Source organism: Pelobates fuscus, chromosome 3, assembly GCF_036172605.1.
Source record: "Pelobates fuscus isolate aPelFus1 chromosome 3, aPelFus1.pri, whole genome shotgun sequence".
NCBI classification, from domain to species: Eukaryota; Metazoa; Chordata; class Amphibia; order Anura; family Pelobatidae; genus Pelobates; species Pelobates fuscus.
Window position 1 is genome coordinate 356852507 of NC_086319.1, and position 22282 is coordinate 356874788.

Sequence of the window (22282 nt, forward strand, 5' to 3'; positions counted from 1 at the left end):
CACTGTCACAGGGAAAGAGTAGTCTATTAAAGCACATATAACGTGTAAAAGTAATAATGTAATACATTGTTAACATGTCTCAGTGGACTGCAGTGTTTAGGACTAAGACCACTGTATGGTAGTGTTAGGGAACATTTTTACAATATTGAAATTAGAATAGAGAGACATGCTATGTTGGATCATTTCAAGAAATTATCTTAACCAAAGTCCCAAAGGTTTGGAGTTTCTAGGTAATAAAAAAGTTTTAAAAGATTGAAGAGGTGGTGACTTTATTAGAAAAGTTACGACAAGTTGAAATGGAGTGGGTTTTTAATTTAAGAACTTTAGCTCCTGAGGGTCTTAATATAGAATTTAATCTTTTAAATTTTTTTAGCAATCGAGAATTTTTTTTTTTTATTGTTTTGTTTAGGCGCTTGGGCCTCATTTGTATATTTTTTTTATTTATATATTCTTTATATTTTTAGTTTTATTTTTTGTAATTATTTTTATTTTGATAATTATTTACATTTAATACTAATCTACTTATACAGATCGTTTAAAATTGACATCTTGGATTTTTTTTTGCCAGTTCTCCACAACCTTTTATCACCCAAGGCAAACTCTTCCTAGAAATCCATGGCACACAAGCAAAAAATATATAGAAAAAAAAGTAGGAATAAGTAAGTGAATACACAGTACATTGTTACCTTGCCCCACAGAACATACCAGTCGGCTTGCCCATTAAACAAATACCAAACCTGGTGCCTATTAATAAATACCACAGTCAGTGTTCCCATTAATAAATACCGCAGTAAGTTTGCCTATTAAACAATACCACAGTATTTTGACCATTAATAAATATCACAGTCATGGTTAACCATTAATGAATATCTCTGTCCTGGTGTCCATTAATTGATATTACAGTCAGTGTGCCTCTTAAACATATGCCACAGCTAAGTGCCCAACGTGCTAGCACGACATTCATCTCCTCTTCTGGGAATAATGCTGTGAGCTCCATACCTGGCTGGGACGTGCACTCAGAATACTATGTGTTTCCAGTTCCTTGCGCAGCGGAGGCACTGTTCTCGGGAACTAATTTTTTTCTTGCACAACCAGTGCAGAGCCGCAGCACTGCTCCCAGGAGGCATTCTTCTTGCGCGGGTGGTGGCATATCCAGCACATCCGGCGCCAGCTCACATAGCAGAGTGACGCTGCACACCAGTTGTGGAGCATGACTTTAGATGAAGTGCCCCTCATTTTATAACCTTCTTTCTAATTCATACCCCTTTTTTTAGTAAGTCTTCGATATTTATCTGGCGTCTAAGTAATCCTAGACAGTCCGTCACTTGTTGCAAAATTGGAAGTGCTTCAAACTTTTTTTTTGCCTTCTTTTGGATCAACAGCAAAAAACAAATGTGAGGAAGGCTGAACTTGATGGACGCAAGTCTCTTTTCAGCTATGTAACTATGTAACTATATAACTATGTAACATTTGTTATCTGGTTAAGGCTGTCATAGACCGTTATTTTTTTCATAGTTTGTTTAATTGTCAGTTGTTTTTTCTTTTTGTTTCTTTGTGGTGGGGGGGTTTTCAGCGCTTTCTTCTTTAGTATGTTATATTTTTTGGTGATCATATATTTTTTCTGGATTTTGTAGCAGAGCTCCGGTAGTCCGGCTGAGTACCTCCGCTAAGAACCTCTCCCTGATTCTGCAAAGTTGTTGGTGATTATAGCACTCACCCATCCATCAGCAATGACTTGTTGTAGGGTGAAAATAGTGAACAGTTTGAGCGAAACACGGGTTTATAGACAGAGAAAATCGATCACATAAGTTGAAGTTTGTTTCACGCTATTATTGATAGATTCTACCTTTCTGTTTAATTAAGTACGTTTTTTTTTTTTGTTTTTTTTTAAAGATGTACTAACATAGATTCCAAGCTGTGGATATATAAGGAGGCTTAAGAGAATGGATTTTTGCACTTGAGAAAACCCCCGTGGGAAGGATGAAACGTGTTGTGTGACGGCAGGAATCCAGGATGTATTTGGAACACGCTAAGGGAGAGAGGGCTGAAGTTTCATTTGTTGCGACTATTTGGGCTAAATTGTAACTCTTGGATACTTGGTATCAGGGCATTAGCCACAATTGTTTCACATCATGTGCCTGAGACCTCCTTAGATATATACAGCACTATGGAATTGTTTTTTTTTTTTTTTTTTTTTTTTTAACCATTTCTGTTTATTAGAAGGATTTTTTTTTATTGTATTTTTTTACTTTTTGTAAGACAAATACAACAATGGTATGTAACAGTGCAGTACACGCAGGTACTTGTGAAGGCATATAAAAAAAACAAGATTGGCAGATTTCCAAATAAAGAAAGTTTTTAATTTACCAATAATCAATAAATGGCAGTGATATTTCTGGATATCTGGGTGTCATCTCCACCCTTATCCCAGCATTGAATGTACCTGCTATGTAGGATTCAACGTTCTCATGGGGCTATTCCTCCCAGAATTCACGTGTTTATAGCCACTCTTCCTTTGTGCATTGCCATTTTTTTTTTTTTATTCTTTATTTTTCTTGTGCATTAGATTACAGAACAGAGTAGTCTGTAGCGCCACGACAGTGGTTACAGGCATTTCAACGGCATACATGGTCACGGCAAAGATAAACTGCACTTTTTTCTTTTTTTTTTTTGTAGGTAAATAAATAAAACACGCTAGGAACATTGTTAAGCTGATAAACATAGTAAATAGATGTTTGCTTTGCACGTCTATTGTGTTGGGTCACGAGTGGGTTGACAAGCTTAAAATATTAAACATAGTATGATTTCACCTTGCTCAGTGGTGATTAGGGACAAGTAAACATTGCCTGACTAGTTAAGATTTACACATTAGACATATCAGCATAATTGCACACATTTTGCTAAGTTATCAAGAGTGGCACTTTTAAGGTAGGTCGTCGCATGCCGCTTGGTTATGTTAGCCTGAAATCGCTTTATAATAATGAACTGCCTAATTTCCTAGCATTTATACAGATAGGCTTGGGATTATGAGGGTATGTTCTCAAGATTGCCTATGTGTGTCATTTTTAAGTAAACAAGATAAGTCAGACGCTTGTGTTTCATAGTATGCAAGTTGTACAGTTGTAGTTAGCCTGATCCAGCAGTTATACACAAACAATTTCTGCCGACTCTAGACAGTAGCAAAAGTAAACTAAGTTAACTGAAGACAGGTTGAACATATATGCCTTTGGACTTATGTGATATTATCATTATATCTAGCTGCTTGCTGACATTCCAGGTTATGTGAAGCTCGGTTAAGGCCCTGCATAACACGCTAAATTCAATGCTTGTGTTTTGTATAGCCCTAATAAAAAGTAGGATGTAACATGCTAGGTAACTTGTTCCCTTTCAAAGTATAAGATGATATGCAAGGCAATTCGCACATTTTAAAGTAAAATACAACCCGCTAGGTTACTATCAAATTTTTAGGGCAGAGTATAACATGCCATGGCCCGGTTTACTTGGTGTTATATTCATGTAGTGGATTCAGCCAGGTTCAGACTGTGATAGTCCCAGTGTCTCTATGTCGTGATCGTTGCATATGCCTCTGGTGTGGAGCTCTGAGGAATGAATGGGGCGCTCCTCCACGGGGAGCTGTTGTTGTCCGTCGTGGCTGGCCCCGCCGGGGTCAGCAAATCGTGGGGTAAGTTCAGGAGCTGGAGGAAGGCCGGGGCGTCTCGGATGTCCTGGATGTTGTGTGAGTTCGTTCCTCGCGTGACTGTTAGTGTCCTGGGGGATTCGCCACCGGTAATCCACTTTGTGGTCACGGAGGATCAAGGTGAGTGGCTTAAGCGATCTGCGCCACGCAAGGGTGCTGTTGGACAGATCCGAGTAGAGTGAAATGTCCATGTTCTCGAATCGGAAGGGGGTCTTGGCTCGGAAGGCTGATAAAATCGTCGCTTTGTGTCCGCTGTTGTGGAGGCTCAGGATGACATCCCTCGTGGCATTGTTTGGCGCGTTCGTTGGTTTGGGGATTCTGAAGATCCCTTCTGGGGTGATCGTTGCGTGCTTTCCTTGTGGTCGTATTTCAAGTAACATGCGCTCAATTAGTTTAGGTAGATCGGCCTCGGCAATGTCCCCTTATTTTTATATTGGATGCCCGCCTGGCGTCTTCAAGCGCCGCGAGGCGATGTTCAATTTGCCGGTTCTGTTGTTCCAGGCCTTGTACCGTGTGTTGTAGTACGGTGACGTCCTGGACTTGGGATAGTGAAGAGCCCTCCAGTTTGGAGATGCGGCCTGTCACGCCCTGCAGGTCTGCGCGGAGCGCTGTGACTTCCTCATGGAAGCTACGTTTCAGGTCCGCCGTTAACGCCTTCATGACCTATGGTGATCGGTTCTGCGTCTGCCCCTTTGCCACAGTGTTGTGCCTTCCGTGGTGGGTCTGGAGGCTGTAAATATCCCCCTTCCTCCGCATCGGATATGTCCTCGGAGAAGTCCGAGCACCCGCCGTGTTGGGCCGCCATGTTGGCTTCAGAGGCACCGTGTGCCTGCATCCACATCTCCCCTATTGTTAGACCCGAGGTGGGCTTGTGTGGTGCTGTTTTCTTCCCCTTTCTCCCCATTTGGTCTTGGGGTGTTCGCTTGCAAGTAAGAGTAAAAAAAAAGGGGGGGTATATTGATCGTTTTTCACCGTTTGGGGCTCGGAGCTCCCTTTGCATGTGTTCAGTCGCTTCAGCGTTCCTGTGCATTACCATTTTAAAGGGACATTGTGCTTTTAATGTGTTTTGAGTGTAGCAGAATCAAGAACTCCAATATACTTTTATTTCCTTTTGTTTGGCTGTCCATATGCCCCGTTAATTTCCTGAACCCCCTTGCTGTGTGGTCCCTTGTTTGCACCTTCATAATCACCGACCACCCCTGGCTGTTAACCACAAATTGCTTTATTAGTTCAAGTGCCCCGGTGTGGCCGCCGTTCGTATACCCGAACGCACGTGTTCAAACCATTTTGTCTCTCGAATGAGGGCAGCGGCACATGGTCGTTGACAGCGTGGAACTGTTTTGCCCATCTAACTTCCCGAATGAGGAATGCTTAAATAACAGTAAGTAGTATAGTCCATATGACTTTAATAAGGTTACCAAGCAGGTGACTTCTGTAGTACAAAGTAACAGTCTCTTAGTATAAAGACATAACTTGGAAAGATTTATCCTGGTATGTGAAGTGGTTGTAGTAAGCTCCAATAGCAATAATTAATATCATTGAGTAACTGGCAAATTATATTTCAAATAGATATAGCAGGTAGAATCTCAGAGGCAGACTTTGGATAACCCTTATACTTCCCAGAAACTTGTGGCTAGAACCAATTAGTAAATGCAATTATAGGAGAACGTATCTTTCCTTAATGAATGATGGGAGTTGACGTCCTTCCAGTCTAGATTGATTTATGGTTCCTTAGAGTAACTGAAGAGATGCAGGAATGCAAAGTTAAGTCTGTTTCTTGAGCGGCAGAGTAGAATGAAGCATAGCCAGAAACAAAACCAGAGGTTCAGTACAGAGGAATTCAAATGAGCAGAGTTCTGCAGTGAAATGGCAACCATGTAGGAAGAAGCGAGAGCACATCAATCACAGAGGATTGCCAGATTGAGCGCCTGAGATCATGTGCAGCTTCATTTTAACTCAGGAAGGGATGACATCACAAGCATATGGGGCCTTATCACTAAATGCTGATCTGGCTGGAATCAAATATGGAGGAATTCCCAAACAACATGGGGGAATCCTGACATAGGGAATGGATCCACCAGTGTTCGTGTTAGAACCCCCGAAAGATGACCGGTCGTTGCCTTGTTTTCTCTGGAACTGTTTTGGGGCATCACCTCGTGGTCGACCGGTCAAAACTTCATTCGAATAGCGTTCCCGAACCACCGAAGGAATCTGAGTGAAATTTTGGCAAAGTGTGCGATTAGATCCAATCTATTCGGTGATATGGCTTTCGTGGGATTCTGAAGTTATTAAAAGTGATTTTTGGATGTTTTTAAATCTTGTAGATTTTTCTGTACCTAAGAGATAATTGAGTTATATTTTTTTCGCACGCAATTATCTCTCAGGCACAGAGGATCTTGGTAAGAAAACCCCATGCTAGGGGCAATGTATAAAAGCTGTGTATGGGAGGAATAATGTCAGTTGTACTCCCAGGACTGTGTGTCGTCCAGTTACTGTGGAGGAGGTGGGATATCTACTTGATGTTTTCTTGTTCCTGATTTTACACTTGGGTGATCCAGCGGAGAGAAAGTCCCTGCTAGGACTAGGACTCCCCTATGTTGAGTACATACAATAATCACAATTTTTTGTGTAGTTTAGAATTTGATATTCTTCTACTTTTTGGGTTTAATTATTTTACATATATTTTTTTTGCACCTTTTTTCTTTGTTTTGTTCTGAATTTGTCTGTTATTTTGGGATGTATAACACTGCTTAGTGCTGCATGTGATGTGATTTATGGCTAGAAACACATCTGTTTAGTTTAGGCTTATATTCATTTATTTTTGGTTGCACTGTTAGCTATTTTAAGTCATTATCACGAAGTTACAGTGCCTACGCTCACCATTATTTTTGTTTAAACATTTACAAAGAAAAATATGTTCCTAATATTATTTGGTTAATATAGGCTTGCGAAACACTAAGCTACTTCTATAACAGGTCATGAACCTGTGGAATTGTTCTTTGTCTGCATCTAGTACACCTCTGTCAATGTGACACTGAAATGTGCGTAGAATTGCATTGTTGATCCCGTAACATTCCCGTAATACACACCTCTTCACTGTATTGCAGAACACGCAACCCTATTACAGCTTCGCCTTCGCTATCCTTTTTTGTTCTTTTATTGATGCGATCTCTATCCCATTGCGCCACTACTCTGACATCACTTACATTCTAGAACATTTTTTTAAACTCTGTTATTTCTAGAACATACGCAGTTTTCTTACTGCCTGCGCTAAGCTATTGCTATTTATTGCTGTTCCACAGAATCATATCCCTTCATTGTTCCTCTCCAACTGTGAATGTACACACACTGTGCTATGTTAAGTCTCCTGGTATGGGATGGTGGGGGGGGGGGGGAGAATTACAAGAATGAAGTTTTCCAGGGTCCTGAAATTGGGGAATCTCCAGGGATTTAGTGCCTTATTAGGAGCGTCACCCTGCAGTGCAGAGGCGTCTGTGTATGTGGGAGGGGGTGGGAGTTATATTTGATATCAGACAAAATGTCAGGAGTCATGATAAACATGAGTATCCATGCCAAAGGGAGGGCGTGGAGTGCAAGCGATAAACCCAGATGTTACCAAAGATAGACCAAGTGACTGTCAGAGGTAAAAACTGTTTGGTGGCAATGTCTGATAAATAATGAGGGGATCCAGTCAGAAATACAACTAAATACTCAGACTGTCATACATGACAGATTGTGACTGGTAGTGACAGAGGCGATTACACTGAATTTTCTTGGCGTTACAGGTATGTGTGGTCACCTTAAAGGCATCTCAATTAAGTGGTCCTGGTGCAGTGGTCGTTTAATTTTAACCCTGCAATGTAAAATGTTGCCATTTAGTAGATACGGTAATGCTAAAATTTCTGAGCTAAATACGCCTCTAGTGGTTGTCCTGAAACAGAAGCATTTCCACTATAACAGAGTCAAATTTGGTTTTCACAGCCAACTTCAATTTCATTGGGGAGCACTGGGCATATGTCCATTTCCCCCGCAATGCTCCTCCATTGAAAAAAAAAAAATAAGAGTTGGCCTGATGCCTCGTTTAGATTTTGGGGCAGACACCTTAAACTAAAGGCAGAGGAGAACACTATAGCATTAGGAATACATATTTGTGTTCCTTTAAATGGACAATCTAAACACCATAATATTTAGCTCACTGAAGTGGTTTTGGTGTGTGGGCCATGTAGTCCTAATGTTCAATTCTCTGCCATCTAGGATTTAAATCACTGTTTCTGCTGCCCTAGACATACCTGCCCAGCTGACACTTACACAACCTTCCTACTCTCTCTCTGAAAACGAATCGAAATGTTTTAGCTTCTCTTCTTGCAAGGTGTGTTTAACTAGAATGTCTTATCTCCTGCTCTGTTAATAGCCTGCTAGAGTATAAAGCAGCCTCCTGTGTGCTATTTATGTCCAAACAAAGTGATGCATTCTAAATTGAATTTAGCAGAGAGACTGCAGGGGCATGATCCATACACAAAAACCACATCATGAAGCTAAAGTTGTTTTGGTGCTTAGAGTGTCCCTTTAAGATACATGTGGCTGGACCTGGGAAGTCATAAAATAGTAGGAATTACAGCTGTAGTAAACATGTGTGTCAGTGAGCTAGTGAGCATGTGTGTGTCAGTGAGCTTGTCTGTAGGGAATCTGTGTGTTAGTGAGCTCTTCTGTAGTGAGCGTGTGTGTGGGACAGTGAGCTTGTCTGTAGTAAGCTTGTGTGTGTATCAGAGTTTGTCTGTACTAAATTTGTGTGTGTGTCAGTAACCTTGTCTGTGTGTGTCATTGAGATTGTCTGTCAATGAGCCTATTTGTGTGCATCAGTAAGATTGTCTGTGTGAGTATGCTTTACTGTATAATTTTATTACCCTGAAAGGACTAATATTTAGAATTAGAAGAAATGTATCAATAATATATATATATATATATCAACACCCTACATAGCACAATGACTTATGGGGCTGGCATAGATTTTTTTTCCAGGGCTGCTTCGTATCCCCAGTCCGGCCCTGCATATATGTGTAGTAGCATAAGCGAATTGTGCTAATACAAAAAACAAAAGTGTTACAGTGCACTAGTGATAAAACCCCACTTCATAAACAGGGCTTTACATAGGACACGAGGTCACACATTTAGGCTGGAAGAAAGGAGATTTCATCTAAGGCAAAGAAAAGAGCAATAAGGATATGGAGTTCTCTGCCTGAAGAGGTGGCTTTATTAGAGTCCATACAGATGTTTAAACTGCAATTGGATAAATACTTGCAAAAACACAACATACAGGAATATAATTTCTAATTAGTGAGGTAATAACTGCTTGATCCAAGCAGATATCTGACTGCTATTTTGGGGTCAAGAAGGAATTTTTTCCTAGTTTGTTGCAAAATTGGAAGCGCTTCAGACTAGGTTTTTTGCCTTCTTTTGGATCAACAGCAAAAACATATGTGAGGAAGGCTGAACTTAATGGACGCAAGTCTCTTTTCAGCTATGTAACTATGTAACTATTGGTATGTAGAGATGGTTCAGGCCTCCCAAAAGTCCCGCTTTGCGTGAGACTGTCCCAATATTGTGGTCCTGTCTCGATTTAGTTCCCAAAACTGTCCCCAGGCAGCACAGCGCAAGTGCATCACTTGATGCCCCCACGCTGTGTAGTGTACAGAAGCACTCCGCAGAGGGGCAAGCCTGTCATTGGGGAGGCTGTTTCTTTTGTGGGCAGGCAAACTCATTGTGGGCATTGCTTGTAATGCGGTCTGCGTTACTGGAGATGCCCTTTCAGTGGCCCATCCGTGTCTTCCCAATTCCATGGGCTTGATTGTTGGGAGATATGTGGGGGGAGATATGAGTTTGGGACATGGGACATGGGCAGAAGCTGTATGATGACTGCTGACCTGTGGCAAAGTGGCAGATATACAGACCTAATCAAGACTCACATGTAACTTGTCCTCTTGCAGTGGATGTGGCATGATGATTGATTGCACCAGGGCTTTACTTAACCAACATTATTATTATTATTATTATATTATTTATAGAGCGCCGTCAAATTCCGCAGCGCTTTACAATGGGTGGACGAACAGAGATGTAATTCTTACCAGACAAGTTGGACACACAGGAACAGAGGGGTTGAAGGCCCTGCTCAATTAGCTTAAATGCTAGAGGGAGTGGGGTAAAATGACACAAAAGGTAAGGATAGTATTAGACTAGTGACAGTTGCAGAAGAGGAATCAGTTGGGAGCTATTAAGAGTTTAATTGATACGCTTTTATGAAGAAGTGGGTTTTTAATGATTTTTTGAAGGAGTGGAGACTGGGTGAGCATCTAACGGAGGAGGGAAGCGAGTTCCACAGGAACGGTGCAGCCCTCGAGAAGTCTTGAAGGCGAGCATCAGAGGTTGGAGTACGGACAGAAGATAGACGTAAGTCTTCAGCAGATCGTAACGGCCTAGATGGGACATACTTGTGTATAAGGGAGGATAGATAGGTGGGAGCAGCATTATGTAGACCTTTGAAAGCAAGAACCAGAATTTTAAATTGAGCTCTATATTTTATAGGAAGCCAATGTAGGGACTGACAGAAGGGTGAGGCATGGGAGGTGCGGGCGGACAGGAAGATGAGCCTCGCCGCCGCATTCATTATGGACTGTAACGGCGCAAGTTGGGAGCACGTAAGACCACTGAGAAGCGGATTACAGTAGTCAAGGTGAGAAAGTACAGTGGAATGGACCAACACCTTAGTCGCATCTGGCGTTAAGTAGGGGCGGATGCGTGCAATGTTTTTGAGATGGAAATGACAGGATTTGGCGATAGAGTGAACATGAGGCTTGAAGGAGAGGTCGGAGTCAAAGAGAACACCTAGGCAGCGAGCCTGCGTGGTGGAGCTGATGGTAGCACCATTGACTTGGAGGGAGACAGACACAGGAGTAACAACACTTGAGGGAGGAAAGACCAGAATTTCAGTTTTGGTCAAGTTTAGTTTAAGGAAGTGGGCAACCATCCAGTTAGAAATAGCAGAGAGGCAGTCAGAGACACTAGTCAAGAGGGACGGGGTAAACATTTGCCTTTACCACTGCTATTATCTTCATCCCAAGATTTCTCTTGTCCCCTTGTCCACACTGCTTTCCTGTCCAGATCCTGCATTTTTTTTTTGCATGCTTTCTTTCTTATTAACTCTTGAACTGACAAAAATCTGAAATAACTATTCTTTAACACAGTCGTTTCAGATTTCTATTCCTTCTAAATTGTTCATTTAAAAAACAAAACAAAAAAAAACATTTGTTTTTTCTCCTAAAAAAAAATCTCATGTCTCTGAATTACAGCTGTCTCTCCCTTTAACTTCAGTCTGTCTCTGTCTTTATAGAGGAGGAGGCACCATCCAGGGGAGGATGAGAGAAAAGACCAGGGGGAACGTGTACACGAGTGAGACATGGCTAGGGTTAGGAGACAGAGAAAAGTGTGAGAGGGCTGATACAGAGAAGCAGCAGTGAACATGACAAGCAATTAGGAATAAGGACGGAAGAAGAAGGAGGGAGTGATACAAAAGCACAGAGAGTGAGAGGGAGAGAGAGAGAGAGAGAGAGAGAGAGAGAGAAAGAGCACATCAGAACACAGTGACACAGAAGAGAGTGAAAAGACCTCTGTATGACATCCTTGCAATGAAGCACACTGTAAAGTGAGATAACCGGACCCCATGGACTATTTAATAGCCACAGACACACCCAGCATCAGCCACCCTGGAGTCAGAAATTACATACCATAAGAATCCGCAGCCAAAGTACCATTACGGAGGTGAGTACTGTACTTATATGAGTGACAGCTTGGATTAGTCCCAGTAGGGAGTTCAATGAAAGGACACCGAGGCCAGCATTTTTATGAATTCTGTAGTTAGAGGTGTAACGTAGAAAACAATCTGCATATTTTGCATTGTGAAATTTGTATCACTGATGAAATGGCTATTTCTAACACAAATACCTTCTCTCTCTCTCTCCCCCCCCCCCCCCCCCCTTGTTTTTCTTCCTTGTCGTTCTCTAATTTTCATATTCCATTTGTCCTGGATTCTTCTGCCTGACTTTACCTTCCAACACCATATTCTTAACTCTTCTCTTTTCCTGTGCCCTCTCTTATATGCCTTCTCTTTTTGCCTAAGACAGTCCTACAATCCCATGTTTCCACCTTTACATGCCAACTCTTCCCTCCCCTCTGTCCTTTCGCCCTTACCTCCTACTTCTCCTACCTTCTCTCCAACATCTTCCTACCCCCGTTCTTCTCCTTCTCCTCTCTTACCGTCTCTATCAATGGCCTTTGGGGCTTCCTCCAATGCACTGGGCCTGTGGATCCTTGCTCGGGCCTATTCCCACTCTCGCAGACTTCGACGCTCTAGAGCCCAGTTTCTACTCTTGGCATCAGGACTTCTAATGACCGACTTGGCTGGACATGTTATCGCTGGTTCTTTTGTCCTTTGGCTGTATTCACAAGGAAGGATTCCAGCTCTTGGATGCCAGTTTCTTGGTGGTTGTATGGTATTTTTTGGCCTTTCTCCTCTACTCCTTGGATTTCTCATGGCATGCGAACGCTGCCTTGGTTTGACCAAACCATTATGGCATTCTTTTATGGTGACACAAACCCGTGCTCGTTTAAGTCTGGCATTAGTTTGGGCTGTAGCCTTTTTGGTGGCCATTCTTCCACTGATGGGATATGGAGTATATGGACTTCAACCTTCTAGAACCTGGTGCTTCCTACAAGGACCTCCAAGTTTCTGTTTGTTATTCTCAGGTCTTGGCTTGAGTTCACTAACCGCTGCACTGGTGTGCAATGCTTTGGTTGGAGTAACCCTGCTGAAAGCCCGACTCTTAAAAGCCTCTGGGGAGGAAAGAAGAAGGAGGCGGCGTGGAGCCCGCTCCCATGACCTGGAGATGATGGTGCAACTGCTGGCAATCACTCTTGTTTCATGTGTGTGCTGGAGTCCCTTGCTGGTAAGAATGGTTGGATGGAGTTATGATTAGCAGTTACTTATTTGGCTGTTCACAGCTTAGTTTAATTTTCTGGAAAAAAAATTCTAATCCAATCTCGCTCTGTTACACTATTACTCTGTGATCTTTTGACAGTATTTACTCACACTGAACATTTCTCGCTGAACTATTTCTCTCTTTTTGTTCATCTTTCTCACTCACATTTTTTCTGCTTTCTTTTTATGGTTGGACATCTTCACGTCACTTGCAAACATTACATTCCAGTATAGAACACCTCTCTAGTATAGATCAAGAAACAAGTGTAAGCAAAGTTCATAGGATAATTTATTATAGGCTTTACAGCTTTCCATAAGAGAAATGAGCTAAGGATAACTGCTGCCCTAGGCTTTTCCTATTGTATACCCACTCTCTCAATTTAATTAGTTCCTGTATCTACCCATGATCCCTTCAATTTGGAAATCGCTATTTCTACCCTACCTATGCCCCTCTTCCTAGATATAAGAAATCATGCATTTTCTCTCCCTCATTAGAATACAGGCTCTCAGTCCCACCCTCTCCAGACTTCAGATTGTTTTTATTTTCCTCCCCTACTCTTGTTCCTTCCCTCCCTACCCCAGGACCTTTTGCTTTGTTTTTTCTTCTCTCACCTCCTTTCCCAGAAATCAGGTCCCCTTCTTTCCTTTTTCCTATGCCTCCAGAGAAAACCAGATAACCTCTCTCTTGCACTCCTACCCCAGAAATCAGGTATCTCCCTCCCCTTAGTCCCCATTTTCTACAAAAATCAAACCTTCTCTTCCTATTTAGCATAAATATCATTATTTCCATCCCCAGAAATCAGGTCACCTTTTTTTTTTTTGAATTTCCTAAAATCCAGTTCTTTGCTTATGGTCTGCTAACATTCCCCATTGTAGGAATCAGGTCATGTCCTTCTACACAAAATAAATCAAATACCTTTCCTTACCTAATTCCAATAAAAGAAAAAGTGCCATTATTCTCTTAGCACCCTAAGTATTTATTTCCTCTCCCCTTCAGAAATAATATCCTCTTGTATCATGCCCTCTTTTCCTTACAGAAATAATCTCCTTTCCCTCCCCAAATTTGTTCTTCCCAGAACTGGCCCGACATGGGTCCAGAGTGGATCCTTTAGACCCATGCAGTATTTAGAGAAGGCAGCATTTTGCCACTGTGTCTGGGTTGTTTTCCCCATCTAGTGACCCCCTCTCCAATCCCCCCCAATATGCAATAGTGGGGGTTAGCACAGTATTTCCTGCTGTGAGGAGGTTGACTATTTCAAGTCCCTCTTACTGCTGGAATAGTGGGGCTTGCCTGGGTTCTGTGCTCTGGTTACACAGACCAACCCCAGGAACTCCATGGTGGGAGGCACTGGTTTATATTGCATCCCATCCTTCACACCTGAATTCAGGATACAGATTGTAAGTATATAAAATTGTGTGTGTGAAACATAGCATGTGACGGCAAATATGAACCATTCGGCCCATCTAGTTTGCCCAGTTTTCTAAATACTTTCATTAGTCCCTGGCCTTTTCTTATAGTTAGGATAGCCTTATGCCTATCCCACGCATGCTTAAACTCCTTCACTGTGTTAACCTCTACCACTTCAGATGGAAGGCTATTCCATGCATCCACTACCCTCTCAGTAAAGTAATACTTTCTGATATAATTTTTAAACCTTTTCCCCTCTAATTTATGTCCTCTTGTTGTGGTAGTTTTTCTTCTTTTAAATATAGTCTCCTCCTTTACTGTGTTGATTCCCTTTATGTATTTAAATGTTTCTATCATATCCCCCTGTCTCGTCTTTCCTCCAAGCTATACATGTTGAGATCCTTTAACCTTTCCGGTAAATGTTTAAGTGTGTGTCTGTATGTAATGAACTGAGGGATAGAGGGAGATTTACAGGGCTGCAGGGACTCCAGGAGGTGGTATTGTGTGGGCTTAGGCAGAAGAATGTCTTGGGCTACCCTGGTTATTTCCATTCCAAATTACTTTAAAACACTCTCCCCAAAAATACTTCCCTTTTCTACTTCCTTTACAGAAACCATATCTGCTTCAGTTACTTTGTGAAAACATCTATCCTATGTCTTCCCTGAAATTAGGTTCCTTTCTGTCCCCTGCTTATCTCCCAATCCATAACTCTTTCACTTCTTCCCCATAAATTATACCTTGAGCCAAGGTTTGACTGAATTTAAGGTCCACACAACATGCATGAAACCAGCAGCTTTTCTTTGGTTAGTTATTTGTATGTTTACTGGTTTTCTTTATCTTAAAAGAACACTCCAAGAATCATAACCACTTTAGCCTGATGTAGTGGTCATGGTGCCAGGAATGTACTGGCACCCCCAATGTCATTAGTCAAAGCCAACTGCATGATAACAAGGTCCTCCTGGTGCTAGTCACCTCCTCCATGAGAACCGGAAGCTCTCTGAATCGAGCTAAGCATGGCTTAACTCATTGGCTGAGAATGATGAGCTAATACTCTCAGCCAATGAACTGGCTCAACACCACAGGGCTTAGCTCAAGAGAGTTAACAGAATCTCTATGTATAAGCTTCCAGCTCTCAATGGAGGAAGTGACCAGCCCCCGGCTGACACCAGCTAAGTTATCAAACTGCTAGCAAATGGTTTGACTACTGACATGGGGAACGGCAGCAGGGCATTTCTGGCACCATAAACACTACAACACATTTGGTGGTTATGGTGCAGGTAGTGTTCCTTTAATTTGTACCCCTTCTCTGACCTAGAACAATGATCTGGAAAAGGGAGAAGGACACCAGAAACCCTAGTTTGACAATACATGGAGTATTAATGTACCTCACCTCTTAAAGCTTTTAACATTTGTCCAAAAATAATCTGACAATAGATATGCTAATGATGCTTTAACATACCATTCCCTATGTACCATTTCCACCACATATTGGGGCTGAACAATGACTCCATTTTAGGTAAAGAATATATATATATATTTTTTTTTATTCTTTATTTTTGTCGTGCAAGAGTTTACAACAGTGTCTGTGTAGCCACAATAGCCATAACAGACGCCTTCAAATTCAACATTTAAAAACATTTTCGTGGCTTATTTAAACTCAGCACGTTTTTATCATTTAAGTATCATTTAAGACAACATTAAGCATTGTACGATTTAACATGTTTGTCGGTAACAGCATTTAAATGGCTAGGGAACATGTTGGTCTACGCATTTATTATGTGTATAAGTAACACGCTTATCTATGTTGACAGGCTAGTAGGCAATGTTTTTAATATAACACGCTAGGGTAGGTATGCCTTTAGAAAAGCTATTCAAGCATGCATGGGTTAAACACTAGTATTGACAATATGGCATTCAGGAGTTGCACATTTTTTTTTTGTAAAGGCATATTTGAAACGATCTAGGAACAATTTTTGCATGAAATGAAAGTGATATCCGTTTAACTGATATCAATAAAACAATGCTAAAGTACCTAGTGCATCTTGATTCAAGCCAGGTTCAAATACATTTTTACAAAGCTCTATAAGATGAAACCACAGGTGTGTTATAATTGCTTATAGTGTCCCTCTTGTGTTAACCTATGGTAAGGTAAAAGCATGAAATTCAAAATTGGGACATGTAATGTGTACTCCGCTGTTTTAAACTAAATGTGTAGCTAGGGCATTCTCTGTATGCATGAGGGTACCTAGGCAACTACAAAGATTTTAAGTCCATCAGAGTCCCGCAGTGCTTGTGCCTCGGCCCCCGTCTTGAGTGGTCATCTCCCAGGCCTGTAAGAAAAAATAAGGGAACAAAAGGGTCTCCACGGTATTAGCAGGGCCGTGGGCTGTGGGCTACTCCGTGAGTCAGTCCATGGTGTGTTAGCCGATGCCCGATCTGGAGGCGTTATGTGCCTGCTTAGGACGGAGGTCAGGCCATGCTGGTGGTATACTCTGGGTCCTCCAGCCCGATTCATGGGTGCGTCTCTGCTTGGAATGGTTCAGGCGAGCCCTCGGCCCAGAAGAGTGGTGGGAGGCTGGCAAGGCTGTGGGCTGTAAAGCAGTGGGCTCTGGAGGGGTGAGTACCCACCGTGCTTGTGTTCCACTGGTTCGTGGCTTGAGTTTGAGTGGCTGTGCTTTGCGAGCTGCTCTCAGCCGGTGTGCTGGGTATTTCCCGCCTCGCGGCCATTTTGGTCTCTTCATCCGTGCCAGGATTGCTGGTGTCCGTCTTCTGTTTAGTCGCTTGTTTGGTGGCGCCGGTGAAGGTGAGTGCTTTTTTGGGTGCTGTGGAGCCTGGAGCTGCAGCCTCTCTTCCAGTTTACTCCAGAATGTTGTGAAGGCTCTGGTCAGTCTGGCCTCTATGTCCGCCCACATTGGGCGCTGTAGTGTCTGGGTTCCTCGTGGCGTCCGCCATGTTGGCTGGGTCGGCAGAGGTGCTCTTTGTTATAGTTCCTCTGTTCCTCGTTTGGTGTGGGTCAGAGTAGTCCCCCAGAGTTAGACCGGGATTACCCCCACCGGTCCAGGGGGGGGGGGGCGGTTGCAGGGTACCTGCTCTACATTATGTGCATCTGTGCCTCTTGGGGCTTGGAGGTCGGCCGTCCCTCCCGCCCGGTGGTCAGCAGGCCGCATGGCTCCGAGTGTGCCGCTCGTTGGCTTCGGTGTAGCTTCTATCCTCGGTGGTGCCTCGTAGCTCTGTGCTAAGTTAGGTGAGGCTTTAGCTGAGTTTTGTCGGGTTAATTTGGTTTAAAAGTCGCTTTTTCGGCAATAATAGTGAGGAGCTCATGCAAGATGCGTCTTTGCTGCTCGGCGGTCAGGCCCCGCCCCCTTTAGGTAAAGAATTTCATTTATTCATCAGTGCGTTGAAAGTCATTGTTCATCTATGCTTTCTTACAAGCTCTTCCCCGGACTCCAATTGTCTCTGGCAAATTCAAATGATTGCTGAGAACGATAGCGGAGTTAAAGTTCACTGCAGCTGCAATGAAAGAGCTTTCAGATACCTGATTTTGGGGGTAATTCCTCAACTACATGTTTTATACCATTTTTATACCCCTTAAAAGACCACCAATGTCGCTCCATGGAGTGGTCTGGGGGCAGCGGTCCTGCCATTTTAACCCTGCAATGTAAATATTGCAGTTTTATAGGGTTAAACATGCCTCTAGTGACTGGAGTCACTAGAGGTGCATCCACTGCACTAATGAAATAAAACACAGTCATGTGTCGTTGCAGCTCATAGAAAAGTATTGATTCAATGCTCTGTTATGAGAAGCATTGGATGCGTGCATGACACTCTCTGCGCATGTGCATCACATGTCCAGTTAATGCTATGAAGAGCATTTGATTAAACCAGGGATAGAAGAAGAGGACAAGAGGCGATAAGCTCCAAGTGAGTCTTGGCGCTGGAAAAAGATAAGTAAAAATCTTTTTCTAATTTTTATTTTTATGGCAAACGGGGTAAGGGAGGCACCAGGGGCAGGTTTCCTTTAAAGGGCAATTTTCACTTGTCTGGAAATTACACTATTGACTATCACATTGAAAATCACCTTGAACTTGTGGTAATTTTGTTAAGATTTTGCTCTGTTTAAATACAATCAAGATTTAGCAATTGTCATTACCACCCAATTCAGTTCCCAGACAGAGAATGTGGAATTCTACATGTAATTTTATTTTTCATATCTCAAAAATATTAATTTGTTAAATATCGAAGATAAGTAAACTTATTATAAAAAGCAAAAAACAAAAAAGAAAAACCTTGGGAAGTGACAGTTTCCCTTTAAATGACTATTTAACTTCTTACCTCTCCTTTATTTACAGGTGTCTGTGGTGATGCAACACACCGGCATCTCCCTTCCAAACTCCGGTTGGCTACTCTTTGCTGTGCGCTTAGCTTCCTGTAACCAGATACTGGATCCCTGGGTGTATATCCTCCTGCGACGTTCCATGTTCCACCGACTCTGCACCATATTTGTAAGATTGGCGCACACTCATGGAGGCAAGCTCAGCCGCTGGGACCCTGGGGACTTCCAGAGTTCAGATCGCAGCGAAGTGAGTCGTTTATAGACTTTTTAACAAATGAAGAGTACCCCTTGCATGAGACTAAAACATAACACAAAAAGTGATACACAATTCTGGGAGAAGCTAACAAAAATCCAAGAAAAAATCTCAAAGTGCATAAAAAATGACAAACTTGCAATCTCCATTTAGACATGCAAGCTGAATTGAGTGATACAAACAAATGGCAAGCTTAATGCCTAGTGACTAGCTCTTTTCACAACACAATTAAACGATTCCCCAAAAAGACGTCCAGCCGGTGGAGAAATGCTGCCTAAAGGCATGTTTAGAGCGTGTCACACATGTCCGTTATGATCATATGAAGAACTGCACATGAGGAAAAAAAAAAAAACTACTGTACTTTTCTTCCAGTCAATGAAGCCTGCTGAGATATTGCCTACTGCATCCCAGGGTAACTTGTTCCCCACATCGACCTATATTTAAGGAAAAGCTGTAATGGAAAATATATTGTAAAAGATAGTGCATGGAAAATTATATTTGCAGCACATTCTAATGATGCACTGTGGTAACAAGAAAGATGTCTATAGAAATACTTTGAATATATCCTTGGGGACACAGATACGAAATCCCAGCTGCTGTAAAAATTAATCTAAATGCATTTGAGCATAAGAAATTATTTTACAAAATGTGGACCATCCAAGCCCGAGATTCTCGCAAAGAATATTTTGCTGTACATAGATTTATCTAAACTATCTATCTATCTATCTATCTATCTATCTATCTACTTTGGCAATAGTTTGTCATGAAGTTTGTGGTGGTGTCTGTGGGCCAAGAATTTCCCCAGCACCGATGGATTTGACCTTTTTTTCATCTCCAACCACTTTATTGTTTGGCTGAATTTCTTTTACATTTTGACGTGACACTATATGCCTCTGCTGTAAGTGTTGTGATTGAGAACTCTATGGCCAGTGATGAGGACGGAGGTCCTTGTAATATGAAGGAATCAGTACTGACACTTGGTCATGTTTCCAGTTTCAGGTAATGATGTTGGCTGAAGGAGATTATTTTGATCCCCAAAACAGGGTTTTACCAGAAATATCTGTCAGTTAGGCACTTAACATACTCAGACATGCATAAAACAGTATAACCACCATCAACGGTTTATAGTGTGATATAAACTTATATATTATATTGGTCTTGTTTCCTCATTTTCCTTATAGAAAGGGTTGAGGTAGTGTGTACCCCCCTTTCCCCGCCCCCAAAAGAACGTTTCCAGTTTATCTATATTGGCCTAAATTTTGGAATTCGCTGTGAATTGCTGATGATTCACACTTTAATGAAAAAATCCTGTTGGTCAGCATTTGACCCATGACGTGGATGGCATAGTGAAGAGCTTGTAGGAACACGTGTTGGTTCACAAAGAACCTTGCTTGTGTGGAGACACCTATACTGACCTCACAGGAATGAGGCAATATTAAAAAGTAAAGAGAAGAGTATGAAAAACAAGGTGGCAGTGGAGATAAAAAGGGGATACGGTTTTGCATGAATAATGATAATTTATTTATTTCATGCTCAAGACCACCATTAGACCTTGGTGTATTGGAACTACTGGGGGTTCAGAGTGCAAATCCTCAGCCTCTATATTTTAAGGGTTCTATTCGCATAACTCTGAGACAGAATTTCAGAATAGCTCTTGAATTAGTTACCATAATTTGAGTCCAAAATCACAAGGGACCCGAATTCTATTCACTAAGCACAGAGATAACTACTGAATTTGGAACTATATTACTAAACACTGGGACAGATCTCAAAGAACCTTCATCTTTTCCAGTTTGTTGCCAGAAAGTGATTCGATTCAGCCAATTCTGGGACTGTTTCATTGTAAATAAACTCTGCGAAGTTGAAAGTTGTGGTATTCTATGGAACTTGGAAAGGAATACAGCCAAGTGTCTCAGTTTAACCTTTAAACAGAAGCTCTTCGTGTACTTTTACCATTCATCTTTGTATGTTCTTTTAACATATTCCATAAATATATTTTCCTCTTAAATATGCTGGACATGTTACCGTAATCCATGGTACATGCCTTTTGCACCGCATTCATTTGAGTGAAATTGTGTCTTATTAAGTCAGTAAAAATGTTTTATTTTGCGTCTCTGAACTGAAGATGTCTGGGCAGGACAACCATGTATAACTATGGTGACATAAACGCCACTTGTGAGTTTGGTAATTGAAATGTATTATTACAATTATATCAAAGGAATCTGTGCAGTTTGAAAAATAAAAATATCAAATATATATATTATTGGTTAATGTAAGGCACTTTTGTCGTTTTCAGGTGACGTCTTAAAGACCGCGTGGTATTGTTTTGAACCCTTACGCCAGAATCTTTAGCATTGGTAGAACATTAAGGCACTGCATTACTTAAAATAGAAATGAGTTTTCTTTGGAATAATAACACATTGTTTTGATAGCTGTAGACTGTCATTGGTCCTTAAGGGGTTAAACGGTATATTCAGCACCATGTCCCCTTCTGCCCACCCTGAGCTCTTCTAGATGCACTAAGCTTCCCAAGGCCATGTGACTCTGCCACCCAAGGCTATGGCATGATCATTGCAATCTTTTGCGAGGTCATCCTGTCTTTACAAAGATTTATGTGTGAATGTCTAGTTTTATTTATTTCTTTATTTCTGGACAGAAAAAAATGTAGTTACAATCCTTTTATGGAGTTGTTGGCTGGGTGTCCTGCGTTAGTTGTCATATAGTTTGGATGGGCTGTCACAATTTGACGTGAAATAGTGACTCTCCAAACTACTAAAGAGTACTCTCAAATCTGAAGCTCTCTATCATAAACAGAGGCTGGTCATCTATTCAGAGCAGGTTATGCAAGGCTATTCTATAATGAATGTAAAAATCTATATACGGCTATTATATGCTGGTGATGTAATCTATATATGACTGCTATATGATGATCACATACTCTATATATGGCTATTGGTGGTGGGATAATGTATATATGACTGTTGTTAAAAGGTGGAGAAATCTATATATGACTGTTATCTGGTGCTTTCATTATCTGTATATGACTATTTTACGGTGCTGGAATTGGTAATGCCATTTATATATGGATATATCCATGTGGTGGTGGTGCCATCTACATATATCTATTACTTAGTGTCGCCATATACGTTTGGCTATTATAGAGTAGCAGTGGCACTATCCATCTATGTCTGTGAATTGTGGTGGGTGTCTAATTTGAACCTAGTGTTCCACTTGACATCTTATCTACTCACTTTTGTAATGATGTGGTTTTCAGTAATAAGTAAGTTGGGGTGAGTTCTCCAAGCCATTTAGTGTTTTGTTTTGTTGTTGTTTTGTTTGTTTTTCTCCCCAATTTGACTATTTTGCTATAGTTGGCAACTATGATTTCCAGTGACATAAACTAAGTATTTTATGAGTAAAACCCTTTGTCATTGACTGAATATTAATTGTAATGGCAGTCCATTGTTCTGGGCAGAACAGTACCTGTTAATCCCTTTCTGTTTAACAGTTTCCATCCAAGAAAATTCTCCCTTCTGTATTGCTGTTAGACTGCTACTGTTTAT

At 41.5% G+C, this 22282-nt stretch overlaps 2 protein-coding genes across 2 annotated transcripts in view; one reads left to right on the forward strand and one right to left on the reverse strand.

Annotated features, from left to right (window-relative positions):
* Positions 1-11091: 11091 nt before the first annotated feature.
* Positions 11092-19458, forward strand: PTGER1 (prostaglandin E receptor 1). Its single transcript, XM_063449228.1, has 3 exons — positions 11092-11509; positions 11872-12693; positions 18483-19458. Exons 2-3 carry the CDS (start codon positions 11884-11886, stop codon positions 18726-18728), a joined length of 1056 nt encoding a protein of 351 aa, XP_063305298.1. The 5' UTR covers positions 11092-11509; positions 11872-11883; the 3' UTR covers positions 18729-19458.
* Positions 13609-22282, reverse strand: part of ADGRE5 (adhesion G protein-coupled receptor E5) — a 262935-nt gene continuing 254261 nt past the window's right edge. The window contains exon 19 of the transcript XR_010090463.1: positions 13609-13619. The gene's annotated coding sequence lies outside the window, so the exon portion shown is untranslated. The remainder of the gene's footprint in view (positions 13620-22282) is intronic.